General features: G+C 36.4%; 1 protein-coding gene across 1 annotated transcript in view; it reads right to left on the reverse strand.

Moving 5' to 3' along the window:
• Positions 1 to 14,688, reverse strand: part of LOC140991487 (putative beta-glucosidase 41) — a 40,695-nt gene extending 26,007 nt beyond the window's left edge. Inside the window, exons 1-4 of the mRNA XM_073461492.1 lie at positions 14,450 to 14,688; positions 14,263 to 14,329; positions 14,086 to 14,144; positions 12,416 to 12,491 (exon numbers count right to left, since the gene is read on the reverse strand). Coding sequence (XP_073317593.1) covers positions 12,416 to 12,491; positions 14,086 to 14,144; positions 14,263 to 14,329; positions 14,450 to 14,569 — 322 coding nt within the window. The 5' untranslated portion in view covers positions 14,570 to 14,688. The remainder of the gene's footprint in view (positions 1 to 12,415; positions 12,492 to 14,085; positions 14,145 to 14,262; positions 14,330 to 14,449) is intronic.
• Between the last annotated feature and the right edge of the window lie 258 nt (positions 14,689 to 14,946).

The raw sequence follows: 14,946 nt of genomic DNA on the forward strand, positions 1-14,946 counted from the left end.
AACTTATTTCCCTCAGTGTGTGAGAACACATCATAGTGTTCATTGTTCAGTTCACACACACACACACCACCACTCAAAATACAATCTTGCACAAAGACATTAAACTTGTGCACGTAGTCTTTGACACACAGACGTTAAACAAATGTTGGCTGGAAAGTGCTGCCTTCAGTCTAGGCTAGGAGTTCAGTTAGGAAGTAGAGTAAGTCCTAAGCTGAGTGGATTTATACAAGTAATTGTATAGATCAAAGTCTTCTAGTGGATTCTACCCGAGGAGGTAGAAGGGGTGACATAGGAGCAGTTGAAGTCTCCGAACATTCATAAACATATCCTGTGTATTTTAACTGTTTAACTATTGTTTTTCAAACTGATTTGATCAGCAAGAGTATCCGTCAGTTCAGTTTTCACCATAAGTGAACTGATATGTGCCAGAACTGATCCTACATAATTTCAGTTATTCAGTTGCACAGTACATAAAACAAATCAGTTTTTCTTAACGAATGATTATTTCAAGTGTTTTCTACTTGGTTTACTACCAAATTTGATCAACGTTCCAGAATGGTTGTCGGAAAAGTGGAGACACAAATCTCAAGGAACACATTCAAGCTGCAACGGATACAATTATTGAGTCTCACCGTACGATTAGTTTCCCACCTATAAATAAAATATCAGTGAAGACCAATAATAAGAACACAAGTGTGAAAGAGAAAGAACACGCATATCGCATATCAGCTTGCAAGGAAGCAATCAGCTCAGTCTAGCAAATACACCAAAGTTTTATCAGCTTAATTAGAAGTTTATTTCCCTCAATGTGTGAGAACACTTTCTTGTAGTGTTCATAGTTCAGTTCTTTTACACACACACACCCCACCACTCAAAATACAATCTTGCACTAAGACATTAAACTTTTGTATGTAGTCTTTGACACACAGACATTAAACAAGTTTTTGTTGGAAGGTCCTGCCTTTAGTCTAGGCTAGGAGTTCAGTTAGGCAGTAGAGTAAGTCCTAAGCTGAGTGTGTTTGTACAAGTAGTTGTATATATCAAATTCTTCTAGTGAATCCTATCCGAAGAGGTAGAAGGGTGACGTTGGAGCAGTTGAAGTCTCCGAACATCCATAAACATATCATGTGTATTTTAACTGTTTAACTATTGTTTTCAAACTAATTTCATCAGCAAGAGCATCTGTCAGTTCAGTTTCCACGATAACTGAACTGATATATGTCAGAACTGATCCTACATAATATCATTTATTCAGTTGCACAGTATATAAAACCAATCAGTTTTTCTTAACGAAGGATTATTTCAAGTGTTTTCCGCTTGGTTTAATACCAAACTTGATCTAATTCATCGGTGTAAACATTCTTAGAACACGAGCTATTACAGCTCATTGATTTATTGTGTTGAAAGCACATCTAAGGTGCCGAGCACATGATCCATCAACCTACCCAGATTTTGGACAGACAGGAGAGGAGACTCTGGAACAAGGTGACACATTGATTAAAGTTAAGTTTCTGAATCATTACGAGGAGGAGGCTACTTGGGAAATCGAGACCGAGATTAGGAGTCGCTATCCAGAACTATTATGTAAGTTTTAAATTTTGAGGACGAAATTCAATTTAAGTATGGAGGAATTGTAAGGTCTAGAAATTCGAACGACGTAATCTGACTGCATGCAGACCTAGGGTTTTATTCAAATGCTTATTTAATTATTTTTAATTGCATGTTTATGACATGAATATGTGCTTTTATTTCATGAATTACTAGATTGCATTTAATTGGGCTTTTAGCAGTATTACACACTTGAACGAGGAACTGAGACCGGAGACAGTTTGAGGTAAATGTGTTTTATTAAATAATTATTTTTAATTATTTAATATATGTGTAATTTATATGAAAATTTCGAAAATGGGCCCTTTGCAGTATTTTTACATGTTGAACCGTATTTTTTTAACCAATAGACGATTTTTAGCAAAATAGAGGACGTTTTCAGGGTTCGGGTAACATTTTGGAAAATGTGGCAAGACAAAATATTTTATGTGCGTGTTATTGGGCCTAATAGGCTTGTTTTGGTTAGTTTTTAAGTCAAGCCCATTACACCTCACCATGCTAAACCTAGGCCCATTATCCTGTTACTTGTCAATCAATTTTTCACACTCCAATACCTTACTCCCTCAACTCACGATTTGGCGCCCCCCTCTCCCCTTCAACATAGCAGCAACTTTGCTTTATTTCTTGCAAGGAAATTCGGTAGAAACGTTTCCCCATCCTTCGGTGTTCGTCCCTCACTCCGTTGGTCGTCTTGTTGTGTACATTTCTTCATCAAGGCACGCTCTATTCTCTTCTTTTCTCATCGATCACTTTATAATATGTATTTTGAATTGTATTTTCATGATATAATATTGATATGGTGTCATGCATCGGTTTTGCTTGGTTTTATGCAAAAATGTTGGACTTTCTTGCACGTTTCTCATGTGTTGATCATGTTTTGTAAGGGGCTGCCATGCCTACAGAGATAACAGTGATCTACAATAGCTTTACCATGGATTTAGATGGAATAAATCGAGCTAGACCCTGTACCTGTAGGTGGCCGATCGAAATTTCTTGTTTGTGGCTCGGTTTTCATGCGTACGGGTGGTTCGCGTGTATTCAAGAGCATGGGGTTGAAGGTCATGGCTAGGGCAATGCAAGAAGATTTGGTTGTGGTCTAGGATAGGCTGGTTCGAGCATAGTACGGGCCGAGTGAGTGTAGGTAGATTTGGCTTCGAGGTGTAAATGTAGGCTTTTTCCTCGCAGGTTTGGCGTCGCGACGCTGCCGCGCTTGAGCTTCGGCTCTTGTAGCACCGCAGCGCTGATGCATGGCGCCTAGGCGCTTACAAGCGCCGCAGCGCTACTCAACCAGCGTCTAGGAGCTTGTCCTGCACTTGAGGGTTAATGATTTTGAAGAGTACGGTTCGTTTTGAGTGTTGATAGGTCAATATGTTCGACGTTATTGAGGGTTTAATTGGGTCATATATGGTTTGGTTAAGAGCCTTTGAAATATGGTTTAAGTTTGGTTAAGTTCGGGCTAAAACAGGGACTTCGGTCTAAGTTTAAAGTGCATTATAGAAGTTAAGGATTGAGCTCGAGTTTACGTCTAAGAAATTGTTACAAATATGTTTTTAAGGTGTTCGATAAGTGTGATTGAGAGCCGAGCATTTTTGCAGCCGAGTTATGTTAACAGTACTGGCAGTGCTCTGACAACTATTTATGCAAATTTAAAATGTATATGTTGATGTTGAACATGGATTTTTATGTTAATATTAGAAACACGTTCCATGATTGGTTTTAAGAAAATATAGGTATATGCATGAGTTTTACAAGTAATGAATATGAGGACATGTTGTTGGAATATTTCATGTTCGCAATCTTGATTTTGATGTTAGCAAAACTTGTTATCTTGTTTCTAATGAGTTATCATAGTGCGCAGGATACTGGAACTGATCAGCCTAACTGATCAGTTATCTCGCCTAAACTGAAGCTTTCCAGAACGCCAATTGATAATGCCAACTGATTGCCCAAACTGAATTAGTCAAACTGATGTATCGAAGAATAGTTCAACTGATTGATCATTTGATAGGTAATTCAGCAGAAGACTTTCAGAAGCCTGGCCAGCTGATGAAGAACTCAACTGATGGAAAGCTCAACAGACCAGTTCAACTAAACCAGTGTAACGAGTTCAGCTGACGAGCCAACTGAGTTCACCAAACCAGTTCCAGATCAGTTCAACTGACCAGTTCAAAGCATCAGTTAGGAATCAATCAGTATGGAGAACACGACAAGATTATCAATGGAATCCAGCTGTGCGTACTAGATAAAGCATATGTACAATCAGTAGTACAGTCAATGGACGTTGTAGAAAAGATTAAAGCCAAGAGATTACTGAAGACATGTCGGAAAAGTCGAGACACAGAGTTCAAGGAACGCATTCAAAGCTGCCACGGTCACATGTGATGAGACTTGGTATAAGGTCATCTTGATGCTATAAATATGGACGAAGACCATCAGAAAAACAAGAGGAGAGTGAGAAGAAGTGAGAAAAGAAGAGAGGGCACGCTTACTGCTTATCAGCTTACAAGAAGCAATTAGCCCAGAGGGAATACAAAAGTCATATCAGCTTAGTTTAGAAGCTCTTTTCCCTCAATGTGTTAGAACCCCTTTCGGTGTATTCATTGTTCAGTTCTCACACACACTTACTCACCACCACCATTCAAATACAGTCTTGCACAAAGACATTAAACTTGTGTATGTAGTATTTGACACACAGACAATAAAGAAGTGTTGGCTGGAAGGTGCTGCCTTCAGTCTAGTCTAGGAGTTCAGATTAGATAGTATCGTAAGTCATAAGCTGGGTGGGTTTGTACAAAGAGTTGTATAAATCAAAGTTTTCTAGTGTATCCTACTCGAAGAGGTAGAAAGGGTGACGTAGGAGCAGTTGAAGTTTCCGAACATCCATAAACATATTTTGTGTATTTTCCTGTTTAACTATTGTTTTCAAACTGATTTGATTAGTTAGTGCATCTGTCAATTCAGCTTTCATCAGAACTGAACTGATATATGGTAGAACTGATCCCATGATTTTCAGTTATTTAGTTTACACAAGTTAAAAGGCTTTCAAATATATTAGCTTTCTTCACGAACGATTACTTCGAGTTTCTTCCGCTTGGTTCTTTAACCAAACTCGATTTAATTCATCGGTGTTAACATTTTTAGAACACGAGCTATTGCAGCTCTTGAAGAATTTTGTGTTTGAAGCACCTTTGGTGCCTAGCACACGATCTTTCAATTGGTATCAGAGCTAGCTGTTCTAAGAAAAACATTTGAAGAAAACTGTGTTTTAAAATATTTTACTTTAAAATAGTTTTAAACGCTATTTAAAAGTATTTTCAAAACTATTTGAAAATGTTTATATATCGCTCATTGCAAAGGGTTGAGAGGATTGGCTGTGCAACTAACATTGTAACCACTTTTCTCGACTTAGAGCTTTGGGGTATTAATCAGCCTGCAAGGTTCTGAGCTTTATCTGTCAAGACGATCAGCTTAACTGTTCAGCGAACAAGATTTCAGTTGCAAGCCTACCAGTTTAGCTGATATACAAACGAAGCTTAGCCATGCTGGGATGTTGGATGATTAAAGTGGAGCTTAATCATCAGCATTATGATGCCGCTTCATTATCTTATCAAATAGTCATTGCAGTTCAACATCAGTTAAGTCCAGTTTGAGTCAGCTCAACCAGTTAGCCAGTAAAGAAATCAAGTTCAAGGCAAGTTAGCTGTTCTTCTGACAAAGGAACTCAAGAACGGTGCATCATTTCAGAAGGTGAAGGCAACCAGTTGTTGGTATATCCAGTTCGGTTATGCACAAACCAACTGATAACTGATGTTATTTAAAATATGCTATTGTAGTAGCAATTTCTCTTACAACTGTTGATGTACTCAAATGTAAAATATGTAATATCCAAGATTGGGGATCGGTACGGTTTAAGATTTAATATTTTTATTGACTCCTTGGTTAAGTTTAAATATAGTTTTGATGTTAAGAGTTGAGATTTATGATTTATGGTGTATTGTGTTTATAGAAGATGTGTGGTGATACAGTAGTATCGTTGCGATTAAATTCATGATAATTTTTATATTGAGCCAATTGGTATGAGGCCAATTGGAGTGGTTAGAGAAGACATAAAGGTGTAACTTTCATGTTTTTATTTTTGTTCAAATCATTGTGGAAGACAAGCCAATAGCGCCCCGAAGTTTGTCGTGTGTGTCGTCGTTCCTCCAGTGACACATGTTGGGAGATTGCGCATACCTTTTTACTCAGACCTTCAAATGACATGAGGTTAATTGGAGAAGCACGCCAAGACGTAGAGCTACAACTTTTATGTTTATCACTTTTTCAAATTATGACGGGAAGAGGCGTTTCGGAGGTGATCTTTGAGGCGGCTGTGCGCAGAGCGGCGCCCGAGCGGTAAGAAATGATCGCCCGAGCGCCACTGATTCTGAAAGTTTGGTATCGGACAGTATGGTCCGTGCCCGAGAGGTAATTTATGACCGCCCGAGCTCCCAGCACAGTACAAAAAACGTGTTTTCGAGATTTAAGTGATATAATACATGAGTTGGTCTCATTTTCTCTCATTTCTCTCCATGCTCTCGGTTCTTTCTCTCAAGGGGAGGTTAGGGTTTCATTTCCTATCTTTGATTCAAGCTTGTTGTTGGATTGTGGTGGTGAAACAAGGTTCTTGTGGGTTTAATAAGCTAAGGTAAGCTTGTGGCTTTGTTTATTCTTGGATTATGATGTTGGGAAATCTTGGGTTTGTTGATGGTGTTGGTTTTATGGATTTAATGATATGGTTGTTTGATTATTGGGTTATTGATGGTGCAATATATGGTTTATTGTTATAGGAATTCAACCAAGAGTTTAGAATCAAGGTTTCCAAGTGTAGTAAGTGAAATTTCATTTATTGTGCTCACATGATAATATATGTATTGTGTTTCAATGGTTTTAACATGTTATTCCCTTCCATTTGATTCATGCTATGTATTAATACACTTTGTTGTATATTAGAGGCATTTTTGTCTCAATTATGTTAAAGGGAATACAAAAGAGAATAGAGTCTTCAAAGTGTTTGTTTTAATGCCAAAGAGAGAATTCAAATGATTTATTGGATTGATAGATACATAGTCAGAGATTGCATGCAATTAGTTGATCAACGACCATAGGCTTATATCCCGACAGAGTAATCGATTTATATCGATGGGATATAGGTACAGAGACAGAGATACTATATAGATATCAATCCATCAGAGAAAAGAGAAATACCATCGTTATTGTTATTCATTCTATGATATTCATGTTTCAGAGTTGATGGTATTTAATGTTTTCAAAGCCATGTTTTACAGAGTATGATATGTATTCATTGCTATGTAAGAGTTCCACTTGCTGAGTTTTATACTCATTTCAGTTATTTCATGTGATGCAGTTAAGAGTGACGGGCCAGGATATTGATTGGAGCCGAGGTCATATGCATAGTAGAAGGAAGGAAGAAGGCTATTTTGTTAGCACTTTTGGACATGATCAAAATGATATTTTGTATTTTGTTGCAACGCTTATTTGATCATGTATATACTTTTGATTATATATTGAAATGTATTTTAAATCCTTCTTTCCTTTAAAGAAATTTTAAATTCTGCTGTTATTTTATGAAATCGATCAAGAGGGCGTTACAAAATACAAAGAAGATTATTCGATTAAATAAACATCATGTTTATCCAGTTGAATTTCGATATAACTGAATTCATATCTCCAGATTTCTTGCCTACACTACTTAAAAGGTTAAAATCTGCCAATTTACTTTGAGTGCATATATAATTTCTATTTTCGAAAGAGGTCTTTAACACAGTTCTGGAGGGGAGCTTTCTTATCTCTCAAACTGAAATATTTTCTTTTTAGTCTTTTTTTTAAAAAGATCAGCTGTTGAGGAAGTGTTTTCTTTCAAAAGATCCCTCAAGCTGAAATTTTTTTTTAAAATTTGTTTTTATTTTAGTTCTTGAGTGGAAGCCTTTTTAACCCTCGAACTGGAAAATTTATTTTAAATTTTTCTAAAAGGTATTTTATCACTGGAGGAAAAATAAGTTTTTAAATTGCTTAAACTGTCCAAGTTTTGTGGTCATCAAAAAAGGAGAGATTTTTGGAATATTTCATGTTCGCAATCTTGATTTTGATGTTAAGAAAACTTGTTCTCTTGTTTCTAATGAGTTATCATAGTGCACAGGATACTGGAACTGAACAGAAGCCTAACTGATCAATTATCTCGCCTAAAATGAAGCTTTCGAGAACGCCAACTGATAATGCCAACTGATTGCCCAAACTGAATTAGTCCAACTGATGTATCGAAGAAAAATTCAACCGATTGATCAGTTGATAGGTAATTCAGCAGAAGACTTTCAGATGCCCGGCCAGCTGATGAAGAGCTCAACTGAAGGACAGCCCAACATACAAGTTCAACTGAACTAGTGTAACCAGTTCACCTGACGAGCCAACTGAGTTCACCAAACTAGTTCAAGATCAGTTCAACTAACCAGTTCAGAGCATCAGTTAGGAATCAATCAGTATGGAGAACACGACAAGATTATTCAATGGAATCCAGCTGTGCGTACTAGATAAAGCATATGTACTATAAGTAGTACAGTCAATGGACGTTGTAGCAAAGATTAAAGCCGGGAGATTCCTGAAGACATGTCGGAAAAATCGAGACACAAAGTTCAAGGAACACATTCAAAGCTGCAACGGTTACATGTAATGAGTCTTGGTATACGGTCATCTTGATGCCATAAAAACGGACCAAGACCATCAGCAAAACAAGAGGATAGTGAGAAGAAGTGAGAAAAGAAGAGAGAGCACGCTTACTGCTTATCAGCTTACAAGAATCAATTAGCCCAGAGGAAATACAAAAGTCATATCAGCTTAGTTTAGAAGCTCTTTTCCCTCAGTATGTCAGAACACCTTTCGGTGTATTCATTGTTCAGTTCTCACACACACTTACTCACCACCACCACTCAAATATAGTCTTGCACAAAGATATTAAACTTTTGTATGTAGTCTTTGGCACACATACATTAAAGAAGTGTTGGCTGGAAGGTGCTGCCTTCAGTCTAGTCTAGGAGTTCAGATTAGGCACAACGTAAGTTCTAAGCTGGGTGGGTTTGTACAAAGAATTGTATAAATCAAAGTATTCTAGTGTATCCTACCCGAGGAGGTAGAAGGGGTGACGTATGAGCAATTGAAATCTCCGAACATCCATAAACATATCTTGTGTTTTTTCCAATTTAACTATTGTTTTCAAACTGATTTGATCAGTTAGAGCATCCTTTAGTTCAGCTTTTATCATAACTAATATATGGTAGAACTGATCCACTTCTTTTCAGTTATTCAGTTTACACAAGTTAAAAGGCTTTCAAATATATCAGCTTTCTTCACAAAGGATTACTTCGAATGTCTTCCTCTTGATTTTTAAACCAAACTCGATTTAATTTATCGGTGTTAACTTTCTTAGAACACGAGCTATTGCAGCTCTTAGAGAATATTGTGTTTGAAGCATCTCTGGTGCCCAACGCACGATCCTTCACATGTTTGAAAGAAATGAGTTGGTTGTGACTAATACGAACACGAACATGTAAGGCCAAGGCTCAGTGGACGGGTAAAATAGTCATTGATGTTCCCGTCACCGGGTACCGCGGTTATACGTAGATAGATCCATTGGCTTAGAGCTGATATAAAAGTCACAGCTAATGAACTGAATTCAATAAGGAAAAATTAACACGTCTATGATGATATGATGGGACATGATTTGAATATGATATGTTATGTTTAAATTTACGATTTTGAAGATCATGAAACTTATTTTAATTACAGTACTTTTCACTGTTGCATTATATGTATATGTACTTATTATTAAGGTTCATGTATGTTGAGTGTTTAGACTCACTGGGTGTGATTGATACAGGTGATAATGAGGATGTGGAGACTGAAGTCGCTGAATACTGAGTACGCAGAGCTGGGGGTGTGCATGATAACCGAGGACCTTGCATTCTTCCGCATATTATGATCATGAGTCATGGGTGTGAACAATATTTTAAATATTTTTGCATCTCTTTATACGTTGATGATATTGACAGATGTTGAGTTCTTTTAAAACAGTAGACAAGGAGATTTGGTTGCATTCTAAGATTTTTTGTGACTGTAGTTATTTTTATTCAGTGGTTAGGTGAATTTTAAAACACTTGATTAACTTATTTAAATGTTATGATTGTGTGTATTTTCATTCATCGTCTTTTAAAAAAAATATTTCAGTGAAATTTTAAGTAGTAGACGTTTCAATACAACTCTATTTGGTTATTTCCATCACGCTTGATCTTATAGACCCATCTGTTACTAATGGCTCTTCTCCCTCATGGTAGTGTAACAAGATCCCAAGTTTTATTTTTGTCTAATGCCTCCAATTCTTCCTGCATTGCGGTCATTCACATGGATACATCCGAGCTTTGAGTAGCCTGATGGAAACTCCATGGCTCACCGTCCCCTGTTAATAGACAATATGCAGTATTGCTTTCCATGACATAGTCTGAAAGCCAACCCAGTGGTCTTCTGTCTCGAGTTGACTACCTTATATTGGAAACTTCATATTCAACATGTTCTTCTTCCTCGTTCTCTGGTACTGCTTCACAAGAAATTTGATCTTCGTCTGTCATATTTTCCACCTAAAATATAGTAGTTTCTAAATTCAACGTGCTTTGTCTCCATTTACTTTATCTTCCTCGAATAAAACATCTCTGCTGATGACAAGCTTGTGAACAGTAAGATCCTACAAGAGAAATCCCTTTACTACATCAGCATAACCTAAGAAATTTTCTAGATTTTGAATCATACTTTAAACTTTCTTGATCATTGTACATAAATTTCAAATGTATGCAAATGAGAATAATCATTTGGATTCTAAGTCCACATCTCCATCGGATTCTTCAGATCAATCGCCATTGAATGAGAATGGTTGATGATATAACAAGAGGTTTTGACTGCTTCCACCCAAAAAACCTGCAGTCCTCAATATAGCTCTTGTTCTGTCCAACAAGGTCATGTTCATCTGCTTTGCTACTCCATTCTGTTGAAGTGTGTAAGCCATCGTAAACTGTCTTTTGATGTCTTCTGTTGACAAAATACATCAAATTCGTCATTGGTATATTCTTCTCCATTGTCGGTCCTCAAACACTTGATTTTCTTTACAGAATCAAGTTCAACCCGCGCTTTGAAATCTTTGAAAATGGGGAAAATATTTGATTTTTTCTTGATTGATTGCACCCAACATCTCCTAGAAAAATCATCAATGAACGACACAAATTATCCCGCTCCTCCTAAGGACTCAACCAATGCTTGCCAAACATCCGAATGAATCAGCTACAATATGCTTTTGCTTTTGCCATTAAAAGTGTCAAACTTTAATTTATGTTGTTTACTGATAACATAATGCTTACAAAGGGTGGTGACACTTTGATAAATCATGGCAGCAGCTTTCGTTCTGAGAGAATTTCCAACCCTCGTTCTGACATATGTCCGATCTTTCTATGCCATAATTCTTCTACTGAACCAATTGATGCAACAGCTAGTTTTGCCTCTTTGTGTGTTTCTCCCAAAAGTACATACATATTTGCAGCAACTTTTTCTCCCTTCATACCCACAAGCGCACCCTTCACAATTTTCGTGATGATGTTCTCGATATGAGTTTTGCACCCGATATCATCTACTTGTCCCAAGGACAAAATATTTTTCGTCAGTCCCTTCACATGTCGTACCACATGTATAGTGCGAATGGTGCCATCAAACATTTTTATTTTTATAGTACCGACACCAGCGATTTACAAGACATGCTCATTTCTCATGAATAAAAATATTCCTAAGACTGGTTCATAATGATCAAATCAATCTCTTTGAGACATCATGTGTTACATCGCTCCTGAATCCATAATCCATGTGTCACAAAATTTGTGTCTGCCTTCTGCAACTGTTGTCACTTCGCTGAATAATATTTCACCGCCGCCTGAAGTATTGGCCACATTTTCTTGAGAACTCATCTCGATACTCGTACATTCTTTATAGAAGTGCCTTTTGCCGCAACATTTAAACCAAGGCTTTGATGCCACTTGTTGGTTCCACGTACAGCAACTTGAGATAATAATATGAAAATAGAGAATAAATTGGACACCGAGATTTATTTGAAAACACCTAAAATTAATAGGGTAAAAACCACGAGCAAGATGAAAAGAATTCTACTATAATATTTTATGAAGTACAACCACTCACTGTGTTTCAAAGAGAACACACACTCTCTTAATACAGAAGAACAAACACCTTACAAATATTATAGAACTAAGCACCCAAATGCTATAAGATGAGAGAGGGAACTCGATGAAGGGATGATTTTTGAATGAAGAGAGTGAGCTCTATTTATAGAGCTCCTAGTCCGTGTCAAACCGCGTCTCGGTGTTTTCTTTTCATCTGCAATTTTCAACAAAACCTGCCTACCTCTTAATTCTTTGTCTGCCACCAATAATTCTTTTTCCCACATTTAATGCTCATTACATCAAACTTTGGATTCCATCCAATTGTTCTGATATCCGGCGATAAATTTTGTTGTCCTAAATATTTCTATTTTTTTAGATTTTAGATTGGGTACATAAGCTGGTTTTTCGTAGACAATCTGACGAAATTTAGATATATTAGGTGTGATTTCACCAATCCCAACTACTATTAATAAACCGAACCGAATTGAATCTATGGTGAATGTACAAAATCAAAGAGAGAGAGAGTAATTAATTGAGTAAAATCTTACAAGGAAATATTCTTGACCAAGATATGGAGAATCTGTAAGCATCCATACCTAAGTCTTTCATCAATTCTATGTCACTCTGTCGAATGAAAGATGAAAAGTCTACGTCAGTTAGGAAAATATAAGACCTCGATTTTATCGAAGAAAAGTGATCTTCATTAATTTACCCATATCACTAAACATATTCTTATTCCTATCACAGGTGTGCCACACATGCTTATTATTGTACTATGGTTAATTATGATTGTACTACCAAACAATATGGTTTTCTTATCCTCTTCCAATACCTTTTCACTCTTCCAATACCTTTTCACTAAATTATGGCTTTTATCAAAATCTTTGGGCATTGAATTCAAACCTTTATGTTTGACTTTAATGAGAAAACTCAAGATAAAAGGAAACAACAAACTTGTAAAAAATCTATGGATGAAAACCAATGTAACTTCGTCGTTGAATATGTTTGAAATTCTTTTCCTAGAGTTTGAGAGTTTGATGGGAAATTACAACCATGTTCAAGACCTATAAATCGATCGGATGTAAAATAACATAGATGCGAAACTAATTTTGTAAAATATAAGAGATTTTATGTGATGGGGTTCTTGTTTTCATTTAGTTTACGAGGTGTGTGCACTCGATAAAAACCGGGCATGGAGCTATTTATGTCTCATTAATACACATGCCAAAACGGGTCGGCGTGATGGGCCAACCCGCCACCCATCGCAACCAGTCATTAGGCGAGAAAGGGCGGGGCAGCCCGCCATTTTGGAGGGCTTCTAAATGGCCAACCCATCCTAACCCACCTTTTTTTTTAAAGAAAAAAAATACTAAACAATATTACAATAAATATAGAAGAAAAATATATTTCAGTCAAATAGTTTCATAAAATATTTTAAAACATTGAAACAAGACATTGAAAGCATAGAACAATCAACATAATCAATAAAAAGTAAAGTGCTTATTCTAATCTACACACAAGATTTCATCGTACCCATGTACTAAAAATTAACTCATGGAATCTCACAAACCATAAATACAATGAAACCTTTAAAGATGAATTCCAAATCTTTTTTAGTATAAACTTTTTCCAGTTTTTTAAGGGTTTGTCCTCACAAGAAAACAAAAATTAACGATCTTAAGGGTTTGTCCGCACAAGACACCTAGCTTTTACCATCCTCCTTTTCTTAAAAAGTGAGACATTGGAATATAACAGAAAGTCGATGAATCACACGATTGTAAATTTCAGAAAATATTATGTATACAACAATACACATAATTACTTTAATTACTATATTATTTCGATAATTCTGGATTAATTCGAGTTAAACATTACAGAAAAATGGAGGAGACTGCAGAGCATAACTTCTTCAAAAAAAAAGTAGAAGCATAGGGATTTTACCAGAGTGATGGAGGCCAGGTGCAGGAGAAAAAATAAAGAAGAAATTGAAATTTTTATATAAAACTTAAAAATATAAAATTCTACCCTAATTTGGCGGGCCAGCCAGCCCTTTTATTCCCACCCCGTCATGGCCCGAAACCCAAACAGGCTTAGCCCGTTTGGCTTGCCTCAAAATGGACTGCTATTTTATCAAGCCAACCTGCTCAATTTTTATAGAGGGCGGGCCGACCCGACGTGCCTGATCCAATTTGAAAAACCTACTCATTAAGACATTCACCTTGAAACGATGATATTGATCAACCGCTGTATCTGCATTGCTGAAGTCCAATATTCGTCCTAATCCCCATAAGAAGATTAACATAATCATTAAGCGGTGAAAAAGTTTTAATGACAGATTGATCATGTTTGCTATATTTTGGATCACACAAAATTCTTGAAAAGAAACACCAATTACCTGGTTGCTTTGTGAAGGTATCCCATATGCTCTCTCCTTTATTTCCTTCATTTACTGCTCCTTCAAACTATAAATAACATATTATACACTGAATAAACGCACACAAAATTATCATCATATTTTACTTCTTTATCTTAAAAATGTAATAAAAACCAGTGACCATCTATATATTTTATAGTAATTTAACCTGGTAAGCAGAAGAAGCAGTTCCAAAAACGAAACCGTCTGGAAAATCGTCCCGGAAAATGGATTCGGAATTCGCCAAGAATAACAGTATCAACGGAAAAACCAGTAAAATGGTTGCCATTTATCATGAAATGAGGAATGAGGCTTTAATCTTTGAAGGGTAAAAATTCATTCGTTGCAGCCAAGAAAGTTGGGGGGTTAACAATCAACAGCGACTTAAGGCTTTTGGGGTGCCTGTGAAGCAAAGTGTGCCTCTTGCTTACACGTAATCATCCTTTTTAACTCTTTCGGATACAAATATATACATATCAACAGAAAGGGGATGCCGTCTATCGTCATCAAAACAATCCTCATAATCTAAATTCATCCACTACCCACGTCAGACTAATCCTTAATATTAAATAAATCTAAAAGTTTACCTACGGCACACTCATGTATCAGAAATCTAATACTATTTGTTTACATTTTTTTTTCTACAAAACACAAAATAATACATAT

This window comes from Primulina huaijiensis, chromosome 1 (genome assembly GCF_012295235.1).
Source record: "Primulina huaijiensis isolate GDHJ02 chromosome 1, ASM1229523v2, whole genome shotgun sequence".
NCBI lineage: Eukaryota > Viridiplantae > Streptophyta > Magnoliopsida > Lamiales > Gesneriaceae > Primulina > Primulina huaijiensis.